Source organism: Protobothrops mucrosquamatus, unplaced genomic scaffold, assembly GCF_001527695.2.
Source record: "Protobothrops mucrosquamatus isolate PMUCROS unplaced genomic scaffold, P.Mucros_1.0 scaffold3803, whole genome shotgun sequence".
Classification (NCBI taxonomy): domain Eukaryota; kingdom Metazoa; phylum Chordata; class Lepidosauria; order Squamata; family Viperidae; genus Protobothrops; species Protobothrops mucrosquamatus.
In genome coordinates this window covers 23,343-41,107 of record NW_015389756.1, presented here as the reverse complement: position 1 = coordinate 41,107, position 17,765 = coordinate 23,343, and the positions used below count along the sequence as shown (strand labels likewise).

General features: G+C 59.7%; 3 protein-coding genes across 5 annotated transcripts; 1 reads left to right on the top strand and 2 right to left on the bottom strand.

Annotated features, from left to right (window-relative positions):
- The first annotated feature begins 1,633 nt into the window (after nt 1-1,633).
- Nucleotides 1,634-7,906, top strand: IGSF8 (immunoglobulin superfamily member 8). The gene is made up of 6 exons (XM_029286477.1): nt 1,634-1,685; nt 4,264-4,638; nt 4,976-5,446; nt 5,769-6,194; nt 7,254-7,655; nt 7,791-7,906. Exons 1-6 carry the CDS (start codon nt 1,634-1,636, stop codon nt 7,904-7,906), a joined length of 1,842 nt encoding a protein of 613 aa, XP_029142310.1.
- Nucleotides 7,907-11,550: 3,644 nt separating this feature from the next.
- On the bottom strand, nt 11,551-13,201 carry LOC107298211 (G protein-activated inward rectifier potassium channel 3-like). Of its 2 annotated transcripts, XM_015827581.1 has the most exons (3): nt 13,175-13,201; nt 12,280-13,099; nt 11,551-11,867 (listed from the first exon to the last, which is right to left on the bottom strand). In XM_015827581.1, the coding sequence occupies exons 1-3, from the start codon at nt 13,199-13,201 to the stop codon at nt 11,551-11,553; spliced, it is 1,164 nt and encodes a 387-aa protein (XP_015683067.1). The 2 variants fall into 2 exon arrangements, with proteins under 2 accessions (XP_015683067.1, XP_015683066.1); XM_015827580.1 differs by having other exon boundaries at nt 12,280-13,201.
- Nucleotides 13,202-15,622: 2,421 nt separating this feature from the next.
- KCNJ9 (potassium voltage-gated channel subfamily J member 9) lies at nt 15,623-17,271 on the bottom strand. Of its 2 annotated transcripts, XM_015827584.1 has the most exons (3): nt 17,245-17,271; nt 16,350-17,169; nt 15,623-15,939 (listed from the first exon to the last, which is right to left on the bottom strand). In XM_015827584.1, the coding sequence occupies exons 1-3, from the start codon at nt 17,269-17,271 to the stop codon at nt 15,623-15,625; spliced, it is 1,164 nt and encodes a 387-aa protein (XP_015683070.1). The 2 variants fall into 2 exon arrangements, with proteins under 2 accessions (XP_015683070.1, XP_015683069.1); XM_015827583.1 differs by having other exon boundaries at nt 16,350-17,271.
- Nucleotides 17,272-17,765: the final 494 nt, after the last annotated feature.

The following is a 17,765-nucleotide window of genomic DNA, read 5'->3' as shown; positions in this document are numbered from 1 at the left end:
AGAAAGAGTACAGAGAAGAGCAACAAAGATGATTAGGGGACCGGAGGCTAAAATATATAAGGAACGGTTGCAGGAATTGGGTCTGTCTAGTTTAATGAAGAGAAGGACAAGGGGGGACATGATAGCAGTGTTCCAATATCTCAGGGGCTGCCCCAAAGAAGAGGGAGTCAAGCTATTCTCCTGAAGGCAGGACAAGAAGCAACGGGTGGAAACGAATCAAGGAGAGAAGCAACCTAGAACTAAGGAGAAACTTCCTGACAGTGAGAACAATTAACCAGTGGAACCACCTGCCTCCAGAAGCGGTGAATGCTCCAACACTGGAAGTCTTTAAGAAGAGACTGGACAGCCATTTGTCTGAAATGGTATAGGGTTTCCTGCCTGAGCAGGGGGTTGGACTCGATGACCTCCAAGGTCCCTTCCAACTTTATATTTATTATATTATATAAGCTAACCCTTTTTAAGCCATCAGAAACGGGAACGTTTCTTGGCAATGCATTGTGTGGTTGAATGCAACGTAAGTTGTTGTTGTGCCACAGACTTTCTGTCTCCCTGTCCCAAGTCCACAGCAATCAGGTTTCAAATGCTTCTCCCCCGCGGTGGGTTGGTTGTCCCGCACCCACTTCCCTCAAAGACCCTCAAGCGGCTTCCTGCCAGCCAGGCAGGTCCCGGAAAGGGCTCTAAGAGGGGCTGAAATCTCCTGGGGAGACTAAAGGGGGGTGGTGGCAGAGCCCCCCTTTAGCCTGAACGACATTCCCACTGGGAGGATGGGGGCTCCTTTGCACGCCTGTGAATACAGAAAGGGAGGAGACCTTCCCCCCCAAAAAAAACCCCTTTCCATATTATGTCAAGGATGTGAAATATTTGCTTCTCGCGCGTCTCTTGAGGTTTACGTCTGTGAGAAGAGGGATTTTCCCTGCTTGACCCTTCTGAGGCTGAGGGATCCAAGGTGGGGTGGAGGAAGGGCTCAGCCGAGCCGATCTGGGCCTCCATTGTCATTCCGAGGGGGAAGCTGTGGAATGGGGGAAAAGCAGGGAGGAGAATGGGGGGGGACCCCGTTCATTTGGCAGGCAAAGAGAAGCCGTCCGCCCGTCTCCGCTTGCCAATGTTCCCAAGCGGCCGGAATGAAAAGAGGACGGGGTCAAAGGAGTGAACGAACCAAACCGAGGGTGGAAGAAGCCCAGAGTTTCTCTCTTGGCTGCACCTGCCAGGCGGGGGGGGGGGCAGCTCCACAGCCGGAGCTTGGATGCCAGTCCTCCCTTGGCAAGGGCAGCTTGTGGCAAGCGAGCATGTGCAGAGGGCTCAGAGTTAGAAGCAAGCATCAGGAGAAGAAAGACTCAGTTTCATACTGTGACTGTTGCCCCCAAACCCAGAAATCGCCCCTGAACCTCCTTGGGGTCCCCTTTTCTCTCTTCTTGGGGGATTTGGGGGGGGCAGGCCCCAGGTAGCACTTGGGGAGAACAGCCCCCTTCCCTGGAAGGCTCCAGGCAGGGCTGGGTAGCCCCCTCTGGCCGGCTCTCTGCTGCAGTCTGGGGCGCCCCCAGGCCCCCCCCGGCCCTTCTCCTCTGTGGAAGTGGGGCAGCGCGCTCAGCCGGCCCAAATTTGGCAGGCAGCCTATTCCCATCGCCAAGGGAACATGTCCGCCTTGTTCCTTCGCATCCGCAACCTGGGAAACGCAGAGGCTGCAGGCTGGCTGGGAAAAGGGGGGGGGGTGAAGAGAGAGGAAAGAATGCCTTGGGAGGGGGGGCTGGTCCCTCCACCCCCCCCACTTCCCAAGCTGTGTAAATAAATGCTGCTGTGAAAGAGCGCCAAGTCCACCGCAGGGAAGGGGGCCTGAGAGACCCGTCCCCACAGGCCCTTTGGCATGCGTGTGTGTGTGTGTGTGTGTGTGTTTGTGTGTCTCTGTTTGTGTGTGCTTGTGAGAGAGCAGCCCCCTCCATCCCTCCCTCTCCAGAGAGAGCAAACGGAGTTTTCTGTCCAAAGACACACTCTACAAGGCCGGGGGTGGGGGGCGCTCTGGCCTTCCGGTGGGTCCAGGGCCTCCCTCCCAGCCAATCTGGGTGCTGCTAACCATGACCCTGCCGGGGGGGGGGCTGATTCTGAGGGACCACCCAGGGGAGCAGCAGGACTGCTCAGGTCTGGGCGTCTTCTCAGTGTCGGGCGGCTTCTCCTCTTACCTCCCTCACAGGGTTGTTGTGCCAGAGAGAGGCGTTAAAAGAACCTTTAGTACATAGGTCTCCATTGGCGGGTCTGATTTTAAGACCGGTCAGTGGGCCGGTCTTATGCCAAAACACGGAGGGGGCCGGGAGAGAGATGGAGCAATTCGTCCCCTCTGGTCCACTCTCTCTGGATACTTTTGGGGAGCCGGCAGGGTGGCCAGAGCTGAGCTGGGCTGGGCTAGAGGCCTTTGGGCTACTTTACTATTTGCTGCCCAGCTGGTGGCCACAGTGACACCTTGAGGCCCTGAGTTCCACAGCCAAATGTTCCTATTACAACCCCCCTTCCGGGCTTCGTCCCTTCTTCGGCATTGGATAGATTTAGGGGACCCCTGGATTTCTGGAGTACGTTGCCCGGGGGTCCCTCGTCCCTCCAGGAGAGCAGCTGCCCTTGCCGTGGCGTTTGGCGCCCCCCGGGGGCCGCGGGACCCGCTGCACCCCCCCAGGAGGGCTCCCCTGCACGGGGCATCGCGCGGAGCTACGGTCTGACCCCCCCCCCGCGCCCCCTCCCCCGCCCCACGGGGTCCCCCGTCCGCCCTGGCCATCTACACCTGTCTGTTACGTGCCCAGGAGCACGAGGTTCCTGGGCACGTACAGACGGCCCGTGTCTGGGCTCTCCGGCCAGCTCCGACCGCGCGGGGGCGCGCGGCGGCGGCGGCGGGGACGGCGGAGGCGTGGCTACTCAGCAGAGCCCGGCTTCTCCTGGGCCCGGGCGGGCTGAGCGAGCCGCCTTCCCCGGCGACAACCGGTTCGGATCCCGGCGAGTCGGAGAGGGCGCGGCAGGGCGTCGTCGTCGTCCCCTGGAGGGTCCCGCCGCCTCCCCGGCCACTCATGGAGGGTCCCGCGCGGGCGCTGAGCCGCCGACACCGCCGCCTCCTCCTCTGCTTTCTCCTCCTGCCGCTGGCCGGTGCGTGGAAGGGCTGGTCGGGGGGCGCGCGGGGCGCAACGGCGGGCTGCTTGGCGGGCCGTGCAGGGCGGGGGACCAAAGCCGGCCTTGGCTTGCTCTCCTGCAGCCGGGCCGGGCCTCGGAGGAGGGAGATTCCGCCTTCCCTCCCGGCCTGGGAATGGCGCGGCGACTTTCCATGCCCTGCGGAGCCCTTGCCGGCTTGGAGGGCTCGGCGACGGAATGGGGTCCCCGGGCGAGGAGGCCGGCTTGGGAAGGCAGAGGGGAGACCGAGCCTGGCCCAGCTTTTGAGGGCTGCCACGGGGCGGTCAGATGGGAGCCCCCCTTGGCCGCCAGGACCGGCTGACCCCCTTCCTCCCACAGGCCTGCCCAGGAGTCCTCGGGGCAGGCAGGCAGGGTCGCCTTGGTCTGCTGGAGAGGGGTGGGGGGGCTGTGGTTGCATTGCCCCGTCCGGCTGTGATTCTGCTCCCAGGCCCTCCGCAGCCCCCCACGCGCGCCTCCACTTCCCTGCCTGTGGGCTGGGCACGGGCAGGCGAGGAAGGCTGCGGAGACAGACCAAGACTCTGCCCAATTGCCCGGGGGGGGGTAGGGGGTAGGGGAGGGGGCAGCATCTCCAAGGAAAGGCAGGCCCTTTGCACCTGCTGCTCTCCCACGGGGGGGGCTCCCCGGAGGAGGACGCACCCTGCTTCCTCAGGTTGTTATTGCATTATTAGGCCCTTTTCTCTCGGTTGGCTGGGGTGGGGGAGCGTTCTTGGCTGGCCAGATCCGGGCTGAGCCTCCCGGTTATTTTTGGGGCTGGGGGGGAGGGGGGGCCTCTCTTGTAAAAGTCCTGCAAAAGTCCGCAGAGCCAGGATGGTCTTCCTGGAGCTTTTCCGCCGTGGATGAGGCCTCCCAGCCTGCAGAGCCTGCAAAGAATTTCTAGGGCTCTTTCCAGGTGGCCCTGCAGTTTGCCAAGCCCCTCTCTCCCCCCCCTCGCCCCCCCTCCAGCCGGGCCCTTGGAAGGGCCCCCAGGGTGGTGGGATGGGCGCTCTCCTCAGTCGGAGCCCCTTCCTCGGCCGAGACTCTCGGCTTCTTTTGCTCTGGTCCTCTGTCCCTCGGATCGGAGCCACGGAGCCACTGGCTAACCCGCCTCCCTTGCCTGCCCAGCCCTCAGCGGCGCCAGGAAGGTCCAGCTGCCTCCGGGGCCCTTGTACCGCGTGGAAGGTGCCACCCTCGCCGTTCCCTGCAACGTCTCCGAGTTCGAGGGTCCTTCCCTGCAGCAGTTCGAGTGGTTCCTGTATCGGCCGCCGGCTCCCGACATCTCCATCGGCATGGTCAGCACGCGCGACCCCAGCTTCCCTTACGCCGTTTTTGGGGCCCGAGTGCAGGCGGGCAACGTCTCCATCCTGCGCGTTCGGGGTGACGCTGTGGAACTGCGTGTGAGGGCGATCCGGATGGAGGACACGGGGGTCTATGAGTGCTACACGCCCACCACGGATTCCAAATACCAGGGCACCTACAGCGCCAAGGTGGAGGTCAGAGGTGAGTCCGCTGGATGCTGCCTGGGGCGAGACCTGCCCAGGCTGCGGGGGGTCCTGGCCGTGGCGGTTCAGCACAGCTGGAGGGAGGAACGAGCAGACCTGCTTCCTCCCCTCCCCTTCCCGCATGCCCACCTCTCTGCCAGTTGGCAGGGCGCAAGATGCGTGGGGCGGGGACCAGCCCCCAGGAACTGGCTGCGGAGGGGCTGCTAGGCTCACCTTGGGGTTTGGGAAGAGGGGGAGCCCCTGGCTGCTCTGGCATTCAGGGGAATGGTGGGGGCTCCCCCAGTCCTGGCTCAGTGAACTGACCGTCCCTTTCCTTCTGCTTCTCCCCCCCCCAGTTATCCCTGACCAGCTCTCTGTCTCCGCTGCCCCTCCCTCCAGTGCGAAGCCCCCTTTCCAGGGCCGGGGGGCCAAAGCTGCTCCCCCTCCCCAGATGGTGCTTTTGGAGAGCCAGGACCTGCTGCTCACCTGCTCCGTGGCCAGCGGGACCCAGCAGCACACCCACCTCTCGGTCGCCTTCACGGTCTCCGCGCCTGGAAGCCCCCGGCTGCAGCAGGAGGTGATCGGGCTGCAGCGGGACTTTGCCCTGGAGGCCGCCGGGCGTTTTGCCCCACGGCGCTCGGCCCGGGAGCTCTCCCTGGTCAAGCTGGGCGACTGGCGGTACCAGATGGCACTGGGCCGACTCAGGCCAGAGGACTCCGGGACCTATCACTGCACCGCCGGGGAGTGGATCCAGGATCCCGACGGCAGCTGGCAGCAGATCACTGAGAAGCGGGTAACGCTGGCTGATGTCTCGGTTCAAAGCATAGGTGGGTTTGCCCCTCCCCCAAACACCCCTTTATATCTTGGGGAGGCTGACGGAGCCCCCGTTACTCATTTCCCGAGGGGGCACTGTGTCTCTCCAAAGGGATCTGCTGGGTGTCCCCCATAATCTCCTCTCTCAGAATTGGCACCAGCCTTCTCCATCCTGGCAGCATCTCTCCCTTCGCTCCGCTCTGCCTGTTGGGCCCTGAGGCCATCCTGCCTCCAGGGGGACCATGGGGGGATGATCAGTGGGGTGGGGCACATGTGGGACCGCCACGGGTAGGGAGGGACCTGTGACCCCATTTTTCCCCTGTGCTTTGCTTCCAGCGAGCCAGCTCTCGGTGTCTGCCGGTCCCCCCAGAGTCCTGCTCAGCCCCCGAGATTCCCTGGAGCTCTTCTGCAACGTCTCCGGAGGCCCCGCCCTCCTCCTGCCCCACGTCGCCTGGGCGGTGAGCTGGGAGCTGAGGAAGGAGGCTGGCGGGCAGGGGCATCTCGTTGCCCGGCTAGAGGCCAGTGGAGGGCTTGTCCTGGGCCAGAACTACGCCAGCCGCGACGTGGGCACGAGGCATGTCTCCCTGCAAAAGCTGGCCTCCCCGCTGGGCACTTTCCTGCTGCGGATCGCGTCGGCCCAGCCGGCAGACGTGGGCTCATACCGCTGCGAGGTTCAGGCCTTCTCGCGGTCTCCGAACGCAGAGCTGCGCCCGTTGGCCACCCTGAGCTCCGAGGCACTCAGCGTGGAGATCAAGTCCCAAGGTAGCCCTTCTTCTCCCCCCCACAGAGCTAACCTGGTTCCCTCCTTGGTCTGCATAGCCTTTGGGGGGAGGGGCCCTTCAGGGCCAGCGGGACCCTCGTCCATCTCTCTAAAGGCGGCTTTCACTGCCGGTCCGGCTAAGCTAATTTCCCAAGGAGTCCACCAAGGTTCCAGGTTTGGTGCAGTGGGTGAGCCGTTCCGATTTTCTCTTCGGCTGGGATCTACAGCGATCAAATTCTCCTGGAGGCTGTAGACGCAGGGGTAGTCAACCTTGGTTCTTTTATGACTGGTGGACTTCAACTCCCAGAATTCCTGAGCCAGCATGGCTCAGCTTGGAAACCTCTCCCTTTCCCCTCAGCATGGCTGGCTCAGGAATTCTGGGAGTTGAAGTCCCCTGCAGTGTAGAGCCTCTGGAATTTGGCAGAAGACCTAAATAACTCCACAGTAATTAACCATAATTCGAGTCCATCCAATCAGAAAAGAAAGACGGATCGTAATAATAACTTGCTAAATTTCAGAGGCCTCTGTGGGCTGCTGTTCCCTGGTTTATATCGTTGCTGTTTACGTCTTGCGGCTCCTCAAAAGAATTTTAGAAAGACTCTGTTGCCAAGAAAGAGACCCCCCCCCCACTTCACTCACCAGAAGTTAGGCGTGGGCTCAAAGGGCATTTAATTTGCCAGGACTTACCATGCACTTCTGCATTTTGCCCCATGCTTCTTGTTATTCCCGAGGCTGCTTCAGTCTGCAGGACCACCCTTTCAGCTGATTTTAAAAATTGGGTGGCAAAAAAGGGGGTCTTTGCCTGCTTTGATTAAGGGAAGACAGAAACATTCCCTACAGGCCATTCATCTTCCCAGTGCTGCCTGCCATCCCATAATTACACGCAGGATAATTAATGCCATTAATCTCTTAAATCTGCCACTAGAGGAAGGAGCCCCCCTTTCCCAGCTGAAATTCTTAGCGAAGACCCCCCCCCCCTTTAGGGATGCTGAGCTCTTGCGCCAGTGGGAGGGCGGGAAGGGCTCCTGCCCCCTTCTCAGGCTGCCCCCTTCTCCCCACAGCGGTGGTGCTGGGGGCCGTTGCGTGGCTGCCCTTCCCCACCTACCGCGGCGGCACAGCCGACGTCCGATGCAACGTCTCGGTGGAATCGGCTCAGGACCTCCACCTGGCCCTCAGCTGGTGGGCAGAGCTACCACAGCCGGGCTCCAGCCCGCTTGGGGTCATCTTGGCCTCCGTGGACCGCGAGGGGGTGGCCCAGCTGGAGGAGCGGCCGTCTGGCGGGGCCCTGAGCGTGGATAAAGTGGGGCCGCAGAGCCACCGGCTGCGCCTGCACGCGGTCCAGCCATCCGACGAAGGGGGCTACTACTGCGCTGTGACCGCCTGGGTGCACTCTCCTGACCGCAGCTGGTATCAGGCCGCTTCGGCGAAGTCCAACATGGTCACGGTGTACCCGTATCCGTTGGGTGAGTAGAGCCCAGACTGTTTCGGGCCCAAGTCTTCCCCTGCTTGGGCCTTCCTGCCGGGACTCCGCTTCCCCTCTACCCCTCCCCTGCCTTTGTCCCCGAGGGCTGACGCCCCTCCTCCCCTCGCTTCCTCAGCCATGGACACCCTCCTCATCCCTCTGGCGGTCGGCATCTCCAGCGCTATCCTCCTGGGGGTCTCCATCCTCGTCTCGGTCACCTGCTGCTTCATGGCGAGGCTGCGCAAGAGGTGAACACCGGCCGGGCGGACATAGGTGAGCAGGCCTCCCTTGGGGGGCGGGGGTCCCAAGAAGAGGGGCTCTATCAATTGTGGGCAGGGCCACCTGCAGAGCATAGGGGGGGAGCTGAGCGGGCATCCCCAAGAAGAGGGGTGCATCAAAAGGAGCCCCAACTGAAGGGCTAAAGCGAACTCGTTTTGTGGCTTCTGAAGAGGGTTCCAGGGATGTTGCCAGAGGCTGCTTTCTGGGGGGGGGGGGCCACAAGGAATTAGCCTAATTTAGGAGAGTCTCAGCCAGTTCCAATCCTCTTCTCTTCCCCCCCCCAAGAGGCAGCTGGTATTTTAGGCCGATCTGTTTGACCCGCGTCTTTCTGTATTTCCTGTGCAGTCCTGCCAGTCACCAAGACGGCGTCTTCTCAGCCAAATCTCTCTGCCCTGTGCCCATTTTCAATTTGCTGGAGGGCCAGGGGAGAGGGACTTTCCTTCATCCCCCTCCCCTCCATTGGCAGACCCCCTCCTGCTGCTCTGTTGTGTCCTCTTAACAACGTTGGGAGCGGCTTCCTGCTCATCAAGGCCGCTATATCTTCTTGTTCCATCTTTTGGGGCTCTGGCGGAGCACGGCTGCCACAAAAGGGGGTGCAGGGCCTCTCCTTCACTTGAGCCGGGGAGGAGCCCCTGTTTCTGAGGGGTGCAGCTTTTCTCTCTATCCTCTTGGAGGCTTTTGGACGCTCTCTACCCCCCCCCCCCCCGGGGGTGGAGGAGACAACCGGAAGGAGTCACGGCCTCCTCCAAGAGAAGCTCAAGACATGAGATGGATGCCTGCCCTGGAGACCCACCGGGAGCCCCAGAGCAGTGGGCGGCCATCTTCCAACACCCGGATTGTGCCAAAGGAACCCCTTTTGACGGATCAGGGGGACCATTCCGCCCCACCCCCGGCCTCTTGAGGATCTCAGCCTCCCCCCTCCCCTGGTTTCCTGGTGCAGAAGCTGCTGCCGGAGTCCCTGACCGTCACAGGGAGACGCCATAGCAACAGGCTGCACCCCAGTAGGGGAGCTGGGCACCATGGAGGCCGCCCAGCAGCTGAGCGGTCAACATCTGCCTTTTGGCTTTGGAAGAAGAGCAGCTCTGTGTCCACCAGGGGGGCTTTGCTTCTGCCCCAGCGCTCGGTTCCAGCAGGCACCTCTGGGCTTCTCCAGGAAAGCAGTGGTGCCATCAAGGGAAGCAAGTCGTTCTTGTGTCATTTGTGTTGTGTGTGTGAGTGTGTGTGTGTGCATGCAAGGGGGAAACCTCACTTGGCCCCCCCTTCCAAATTCCGTTGCCAGCAGGAAACGCCAGGCTGTGCCCACGGCTCAGTGCCCATCCGGAGAGAGCGGCCTTGGGCTCCTGGCATCCCACCGGGCGTTTTCTGCGCTCGTACTTCTGCCCTCCGCTGCCCGGCTCGGAGGGAAGAGGGCGAGGCCTGCCCAGCCAGGAGCACCTGATGGTGCTGAAGTTCAAACGGGGGCCCTCCCGGTGCACGGAGGCGAGAAGCCCTCAAACTTGAAAATAACGTTCGCGAGGCCAAATGGGACTTTTAATAAAAATGTGAACCACAAGAGTCGCTTCCTGGAGGTGTCACGTTTTCTTGAAGCCCCAGAAGCAAGAGGCACAAGATCTAGCAGAGCAGGGAAAGGTGGCAGCTTCTAAACAGGCTGGCTGGGAACTATGGAAGTTGCAGTTCCTGGGCATCAAAAGGGCGCTGGGAGAAAAAACCGCCGAGCAGTATCGGAAGGGGCAGTGTTGTTCCCCCCCAAAGGAGAAGTCAGGTGGACTCTGGGCTGCCTTTTGCTCACAGAGACGTCTAGCATGAGGGAGATGTCTGGGTCCTCCAGGCCTAGAATCGCCTTGCAAGGGCTTTGGGGCCAGGGAGGGGGCCCGGCCCCAAACTTTGGTCCCATCATGGCTGCCTGGCCTGATCTCTCTCTTGCTCTGGCGGTCCCTGGGAGGAGCTGCACTACCCTTCCCTGGCCAGGAGTAGGAGGGGGCGCTGCAGGGCAGCAAAACAGTTGTGAAGGCTTCTCAAACTGGGCACACACACACACACACACACTCTCTTTCTTTCTCTTTCTCTCTTTCTCTCCCTCTCTCTCTTTCTCTTTCTCTCTTTCTCTCCCTCTTTCTCTCTCTTTTTCTCTCTCTTTCTCTCTCCCTCTCTCTCTCTTTCCCTCTCTTTCTCTCTTTCTCTTTCTCTTTCTCTCCCTCTTTCTCTCTCTCTCTCTCTCTCCCTCTCCCTCTCCCTCCCTCTCTCTCCCTCCCTCCCTCCCTCCCTCTCTCTCTCTCTCTCTCTCCCTCTCTCCTAGTTCTGAGCATAAAATGCTGTGGGAGGAAAAGAGACAAGCCCCGTTCATTCCATGGGCTGGGGAGGCATTTCTCCCCCTCCCCCTCCCCCAACCTGCGATAGGGGCTTGTTGTGAGGAAGCCAAGTCATCTCCACTGCTTTGGGCTCTTGGAGGGGAAAAAGGGATAAAGACCCCTTTAAGGTCTTCAGGATCTGAGGAATCCTGAGTGGGGTGGTAACAATTTGAAAGTAAAATCTATTCCGGGTGTCATCGGTTCCGCTGAGGCTTCAAGGTACAGCGGGAGCCCACAAACGTTCGATACGCCGTTCTTGTGTGTTTTCTGCGCTCTAAAACTTTCTGGTTGACTCTGTTTGGGCTTTCGACTTTCATACGCAAATATATGCAGACACACAATTCCTTGATTACACAACTCGTCTGGTAAGGTTTATTTCAAAATATGGACCATATCATAGATCAAGCTGCCCCCTCCCCCTTTTTCTTGTCCTGTGGGGGAAACAGCCAGCCATGCCGGGTCTGCTGGGCGGAGAAACTTGCTAATCGAAGCGGCTTTGCGCGCTGGGGTCACATCTCTCCCTACATCCCCCCCTGGGGGTCTCCGTGGTCTTTGGCATGCCCAAAACGAACTCTGCAGTGGTTTTTTTTAAAAAGGTTGCCTTGTGCAAAAATGTGCCTGCTTTGAAACAGCATAGTCTGCTCGGGAGGTGGGGGGGAAGCTGAGCAGGTGTGGGGGGCAAGGAGAGCAGCCAGAGTATTCATGGTCCTCACTGGTGGTCTTCACCACCTCCTTGTTCATGCAGCCACCTCTTCACACCTTCTCTTGTCATCCCCCAGGTGCCCCCAGGCTGCGCGTTTGTCACACTGAGAGTCTCTTCACCCATCTGAGCTCTGGAAGCTAAGTAGGGTCAGGTCCGGCTAGGACTTGCAAGGGAGACCACCTGCACTCGGGGCTCAGCTGGGAAGCCCAGGAATCGAGAAAGGCCAAAGCTCCCTCGGTCTCACTGCTGAGAAAGCCACAGGGGCACATCTGTGGGGCCCCACTGCCGTCCCAAGGGCCTCGTCTTTCCTAGCAGTGGGTCTGGACCCCCATTGAATATGGTTTCCAGTTCCACGTTGCCTCCCGATGGCTCCAGTTGCTGCCTTCCCTGCACATGGGCACTTTCAAGACTCGGTTGAGTCTTTCTTTTACAGTCTGTGCTGATAACCCCAAGGTCCAAACCAGATGGAGGGCACCTTTGCTTGCCCAGATGGCTCCCCTGCCCCCTCTGGCTGCCTTGTGCCACCGCCCAGGCCTCCTGGCTCGCTCTGCCCGTCCGGAGGCCTGTTAGACCTTGGACTCGCTCTCGGGGCTGGTGAGGTTCCCGTTCCTCTCTTTGTCCCCCTCGTCCCCCTTCTCTGTCCCCTCCTCCACCTTCTCGTCCAGCCGGCTGGGGATGGACCAGTACAGGTGGGCGTCCATGCGAGCTGCAGCCTCCGCCAGCTCCCGGGCGCTGCAGCTGGGGGTGGGCACCTCGAAGGTCTGGTGGAAGCTGTTGTAATCCACCTCGTAAAATCCATCCTCCAAGGAGAGGACCGACATGAAGCGATGTCCCCACAGGACCTCGTCCACCAGGTAGGAGCTCCGCGCTTGGCACGTCATCCCTGCAAGGGAATTGGGGACGGTGGGTAGGATGGCGTCGGCCTCTTCCATGAGCTACCAGTTAATCTATTAATTTCTAATGCACCTATATAATCCTAATTTTGCTCTCCTGAACCCAGTGGGATGGACCCTTCTTCTCACACCCATCCGAGGCTGGGGGCTCTTCCCAAAGCCTTCTTGATGGAGGGTATGAATGCCACAGGCCACCCCAGGCACCTGGCTAGGACCGGCGGGGGAGGGGGGGAGAAACCAAGCCAAAAACCCTTCACTTGAAAATGGGGGTACACCTGAGCTGAAGTTGCTTTTCATGGCCAGCTCTCCTCCCTGCCCCCCCTCCAGCCTCGGAAGGGCACCCCTCTTTTGGCAGCGTCCCCAGCAGGGAGCCCAGAGATCCCGCAGCCCCTGCCCACCTACCTGTGGCCTCCACCATCCCTTCCAAGATGACCACGACCTCAAACTCGTCCTTCCGCAGCTGTTCCTTGGACACCTCCCAGAAGGGGCTGTGCTCGTTGATCTCGTGGCTGATGATCAGTGGGGAGACCAGAAAGAGGCGGTCGTCGCCCGTCTCGAAGCCCACGCTGAGGTCCGTCTGGTTGAGGGGGATGAACTCCCCTTCTTGGGTCTGCTTGGACTTGATCAGCTTGGCCCGGATCGAGGCCTCCACGATGTGGGAGTTGCGCAGGTCCCCCACCCGGAACATGAGGCAGAGGTGGTCATCCCGCAGCGAGATGACGGCGTGGGAGGAAAACACCAGCGTCTCCGCCCGCTTGTTGGGCTGGGAGATCTTGACGAACATGCAGCCCACCATGAAGGCGTTCACCATGGAGCCCAGGATGGCCTGGAGGAGGAGCAGTATGATGCCCTCGGGGCACTTGTCGGTGATGACCCGGTGCCCGTAGCCGATGGTGGTCTCGGTCTCGATGGAGAAGAGAAAGGCCGAGACGAAGCCGTTGAGGTTGTTGACACAGGGGGTCCAAGCGTCGTCCCCCAGATGGTCCAGGTCGCCCCGGCAGTAGGCAATGAACCACCAGATGAGGCCGAAGAAGAGCCAGGTGATCGCGTAGGCCAGGATGAAGACTAGCAGGCTGAAACGCCACTTCAGGTCCACCAGCGTGGTGAAGATGTCAGTGAGATAGCGGTAGGTCTCTCGCACGTTCCCGTGCTGGACGTTGCACTTGCCATCCTTCTCCACGTAGCGTTGGCGCCCACGCTTCTTCTCGGCCTTCTCAGGGCCCTCGCCCAGGCGCCGCAAGGCCGCCGACTTGGCCGGCTGCGAGGAAAGGGGTGTTTTGCCCTCAGAGATGGGGGCAGAGAAAGCCGAGTTGTCTTTGGCCATCGTAGCGCTGGGCGGCCTCCAGATCTGCAAGGAAACGCAGGCCAAAGCACAGAGTGAGGAGGACAGCATGGGGAAAGCCACAGACGGTGCAGAGACAGAATCTCTCCGGGGCAAAACTGAGTGTTAACTAGGCTGCTTTGGGGAGCGGATGTCTTAAAGCCCACAGCTGGGCTGGTTGAAAAGAGGGGTGGTGAGCGCTCTTTGTGGGCACCCACCTGGGAAGCCGAGCTTGAACATTGGACCCTGTTCCCAGGATGCTCCTGGGCGTCTGCGGATGCTCCGCAGGGTGAACTTTGCCCTTGGACACACACTCTCTGGGTCTGTGCAAAACATCGACTCGTCAGCTGACCATTGAAGTGTTGGCTTCGCACAATTGCAAGCAAACAGAGCACACAGGCAGACTCCACCCTTTGCGTGCACACAGTCCCTTCGTGTTGGCCCATCTTTGCTGAGGATTTCAAAATCTGCAAATGGTTTGGGAGTCCAGAGCAGAGGCAGAGCAAAGAGCAAATCCTGCCAGCGACTAAGGGTCTTGGGGGGGGGGAGGTTTAAAATGTTCGCTCTGTTGTTCTCCAGGAGCTAGGCTACTCTGTGCTCTGCTGCAGAGCCGTCCCTTGCCACCACACGTCCCGCAAGGCAAATAGGAGAAGGGAAGGCGGAGGGCACCTCCAGCAGCCAAGGAAATACCCAGATGGCCTTCCCCAATTAGCAGGCGGGCTATTTTCGAGCAGTGCNTCTCTCTCTTTCTCTCTCTTTCTCCTCTCTCCCTCTCTCTCCTCTCTCCCTCTCTCTCCCTCTCTCTCTCCCTCTCTCTTTCTCTCTCTCTCTCTCTCTCTCCCTCTCTTTCTTTCTCTCCCTCTCTTTCTTTCTCTCTCTCTCTTTCTCTCTCTTTCTCCTCTCTCCCTCTCTCTCCTCTCTCCCTCTCTCTCCCTCTCTCTCTCCCTCTCTCTTTCTCTCTCTTTCTCTTTCTCTCCCTCTCTTTCTTTCTCTCTCTCTCTTTCTCTCTCTTTCTCCTCTCTCCCTCTCTCTCCTCTCTCCCTCTCTCTCCCTCTCTCTCTCCCTCTCTCTTTCTCTCTCTCTCTCTCTCTCTCTCCTAGTTCTGAGCATAAAATGCTGTGGGAGGAAAAGAGACAAGCCCCGTTCATTCCATGGGCTGGGGAGGCATTTCTCCCCCTCCCCCTAATCTGCCATAGGGGCTTGTTGTGAGGAAAGAGGTGAAGTCAAGTCATCTCCACTGCTTTGGGCTCTTGGAGGGAAAAAGGGATAAAGACCCCTTTAAGGTCTTCAGGATCTGAGGAATCCTGAGTGGGGTGGTAACAATTTGAAAGTAAAATCTATTCCGGGTGTCATCGGTTCCGCTGAGGCTTCAAGGTACAACGGGAACCCAGAATCGTTCGATACGCCGTTCTTGTGTGTTTTCTGCACTCTAAAACTTTCTGGTTGACTCTGTTTGGGCTTTCGACTTTCATATGCAAATATATGCAGACACACAATTCCTTGATTACACAACTCGTCTGGTAAGGTTTATTTCAAAATATGGACCATATCATAGATCAAGCTGCCCACCCCCCTTTTTCTTGTCCTGTGGGGGAAACAGCCAGCCATGCCGGGTCTGCTGGGCGGAGAAACTTGCTAATCGAAGCGGCTTTGCGCGCTGGGGTCACATCTCTCCCTACATCCCCCCCTGGGGGTCTCCGTGGTCTTTGGCATGCCCAAAACGAACTCTGCAGTGTTTTTTTTTTTTAAAAGGTTGCCTTGTGCAAAAATGTGCCTGCTTTGAAACAGCATAGTCTGCTCGGGAGGTGGGGGGGAAGCTGAGCAGGTGTGGGGGGCAAGGAGAGCAGCCAGAGTATTCATGGTCCTCACTGGTGGTCTTCACCACCTCCTTGTTCATGCAGCCACCTCTTCACACCTTCTCTTGTCATCCCCCAGGTGCCCCCAGGCTGCGCGTTTCTCACACTGAGAGTCTCTTCACCCATCTGAGCTCTGGAAGCTAAGTAGGGTCAGGTCCGGCTAGGACTTGCAGGGGAGACCACCTGCACTCGGGGCTTAGCTGGAAAGCCCAGGAATTGGGAAAGGCCAAAGCCCCCTCGCTCTCACTGCTGAGGAAGCCACATGGGCACATCTGTGGGGCCCCATTGCCGTCCCAAGGGCCTCGTCTTTCCTAGCAGTGGGTCTGGACCCCCATTGAATATGGTTTCCAGTTCCATGTTGCCTCCCGATGGCTCCAGTTGCTGCCTTCCCTGCACATGGGCACTTTCAAGACTCGGTTGAGTCTTTCTTTTACAGTCTGTGCTGATAACCCCAAGGTCCAAACCAGCCGGAGGGCACCTTCGCTTGCCAGATGGCTCCCCTGCCCCCTCTGGCTGCCTTGTGCCACCGCCCAGGCCTCCTGGCTCGCTCTGCCCGTCCGGAGGCCTGTTAGACCTTGGACTCGCTCTCGGGGCTGGTGAGGTTCCCGTTCCTCTCTTTGTCCCCCTCGTCCCCCTTCTCTGTCCCCTCCTCCACCTTCTCATCCAGCCGGCTGGGGATGGACCAGTACAGGTGGGCGTCCATGCGAGCTGCAGCCTCCGCCAGCTCCCGGGCGCTGCAGCTGGGGGTGGGCACCTCGAAGGTCTGGTGGAAGCTGTTGTAATCCACCTCGTAAAATCCATCCTCCAAGGAGAGGACCGACATGAAGCGATGTCCCCACAGGACCTCGTCCACCAGGTAGGAGCTCCGCGCTTGGCACGTCATCCCTGCAAGGGAATTGGGGACGGTGGGTAGGATGGCGTCGGCCACTTCCATGAGCTACCAGTTAATCTATTAATTTCTAATGCACCTATATAATCCTGATTTTGCTCTCCTGAACCCAGTGGGACGGACCCTTCTTCTCACACCCATCCGAGGCTGGGGGCTCTTCCCAAAGCCTTCTTGATGGAGGGTATGAATGCCACAGGCCACCCCAGGCACCTGGCTAGGACCGGCGAGGGGGGGGGGAAGAAACCAAGCCCCAAACCCTTCACTTGAAAATGGGGTACACCTGAGCTGAAGTTGCTTTTCATGGCCAGCTCTCCTCCCTGCCCCCCCAGCCTCAGGTAAGGGCATCCCTCTTTTGGCAGTGTCCCCAGCAGGGAGCCCAGAGATCCCGCAGCCCCCCTCCACCTACCTGTGGCCTCCACCATCCCTTCCAAGATGACCACGACCTCAAACTCGTCCTTCCGCAGCTGTTCCTTGGACACCTCCCAGAAAGGACTGTGCTCGTTGATCTCGTGGCTGATGATCAGCGGGGAGACCAGAAAGAGGCGGTCGTCGCCCGTCTCGAAGCCCACGCTGAGGTCCGTCTGGTTGAGGGGGATGAACTCCCCTTCTTGGGTCTGCTTGGACTTGATCAGCTTGGCCCGGATCGAGGCCTCCACGATGTGGGAGTTGCGCAGGTCCCCCACCCGGAACATGAGGCAGAGGTGGTCATCCCGCAGCGAGATGACGGCGTGGGAGGAAAACACCAGCGTCTCCGCCCGCTTGTTGGGCTGGGAGATCTTGACGAACATGCAGCCCACCATGAAGGCGTTCACCATGGAGCCCAGGATGGCCTGGAGGAGGAGCAGTATGATGCCCTCGGGACACTTGTCGGTGATGACCCGGTGCCCGTAGCCGATGGTGGTCTCGGTCTCGATGGAGAAGAGAAAGGCCGAGACGAAGCCGTTGAGGTTGTTGACACAGGGGGTCCAAGCGTCGTCCCCCAGATGGTCTAGGTCGCCCCGGCAGTAGGCAATGAACCACCAGATGAGGCCGAAGAAGAGCCAGGTGATCGCGTAGGCCAGGATGAAGACCAGCAGGCTGAAACGCCACTTCAGGTCCACCAGCGTGGTGAAGATGTCAGTGAGATAGCGGTAGGTCTCTCGCACGTTCCCGTGCTGGACGTTGCACTTGCCATCCTTCTCCACGTAGCGTTGGCGCCCACGCTTCTTCTCGGCCTTCTCAGGGCCCTCGCCCAGGCGCCGCAAGGCCGCTGACTTGGCCGGCTGCGAGGAAAGGGGTGCTTTGCCCTCAGAGATGGGGGCAGAGAAAGCCGAGTTGTCTTTGGCCATCGTAGCGCTGGGCGGCCTCCAGATCTGCAAGGAAACGCAGGCCAAAGCACAGAGTGAGGAGGACAGCATGGGGAAAGCCACAGACGGTGCAGAGACAGAATCTCTCCGGGGCAAAACTGAGTGTTGTTAACTAGGCTGCTTTGGGGAGCGGATGTCTTAAAGCCCACAGCTGGGCTGGTTGAAAAGAGGGGTGGTGAGCACTCTTTGTGGGCACCCACCTGGGAAGCAGAGCTTGAACATTGGACCCTGTTCCCAGGATGCTCCTGGGCGTCTGCGGATGCTCCGCAGGGTGAACTTTGCCCTTGGACACACATTCTCTGGGTCTGTGCAAAACATCGACTCGTCAGCTGACCATTGAAGTGTTGGCTTCGCACAATTGCAAGCAAACAGAGCACACAGGCAGACTCCACCCTTTGCGTACACACAGTCCCTTCGTGTTGGTCCATCTTTGCTGAGGATTTCAAAATCTGCAAATGGTTTGGGAGTCCAGAGCA

Bases quoted from the DNA above. Each gene is read 5' to 3' on its own strand.
- IGSF8 (XM_029286477.1), top strand. From the start codon at position 1,634: ATGTCCGCCTTGTTCCTTCGCATCCGCAACCTGGGAAACGCAGAGGCT. The intron at 4,639-4,975 runs GTGAGTCCGCTG...TCCCCCCCCCAG, and splicing joins CGCCAAGGTGGAGGTCAGAG to TTATCCCTGACCAGCTCTCT. The intron at 6,195-7,253 runs GTAGCCCTTCTT...TTCTCCCCACAG, and splicing joins CGTGGAGATCAAGTCCCAAG to CGGTGGTGCTGGGGGCCGTT.
- LOC107298211 (XM_015827580.1), bottom strand. From the start codon at position 13,201: ATGGCCAAAGACAACTCGGCTTTCTCTGCCCCCATCTCTGAGGGCAAA. The intron at 11,868-12,279 runs GTAGGTGGGCAG...ATTCCCTTGCAG, and splicing joins AGGGATGGTGGAGGCCACAG to GGATGACGTGCCAAGCGCGG.
- KCNJ9 (XM_015827583.1), bottom strand. From the start codon at position 17,271: ATGGCCAAAGACAACTCGGCTTTCTCTGCCCCCATCTCTGAGGGCAAA. The intron at 15,940-16,349 runs GTAGGTGGAGGG...ATTCCCTTGCAG, and splicing joins AGGGATGGTGGAGGCCACAG to GGATGACGTGCCAAGCGCGG.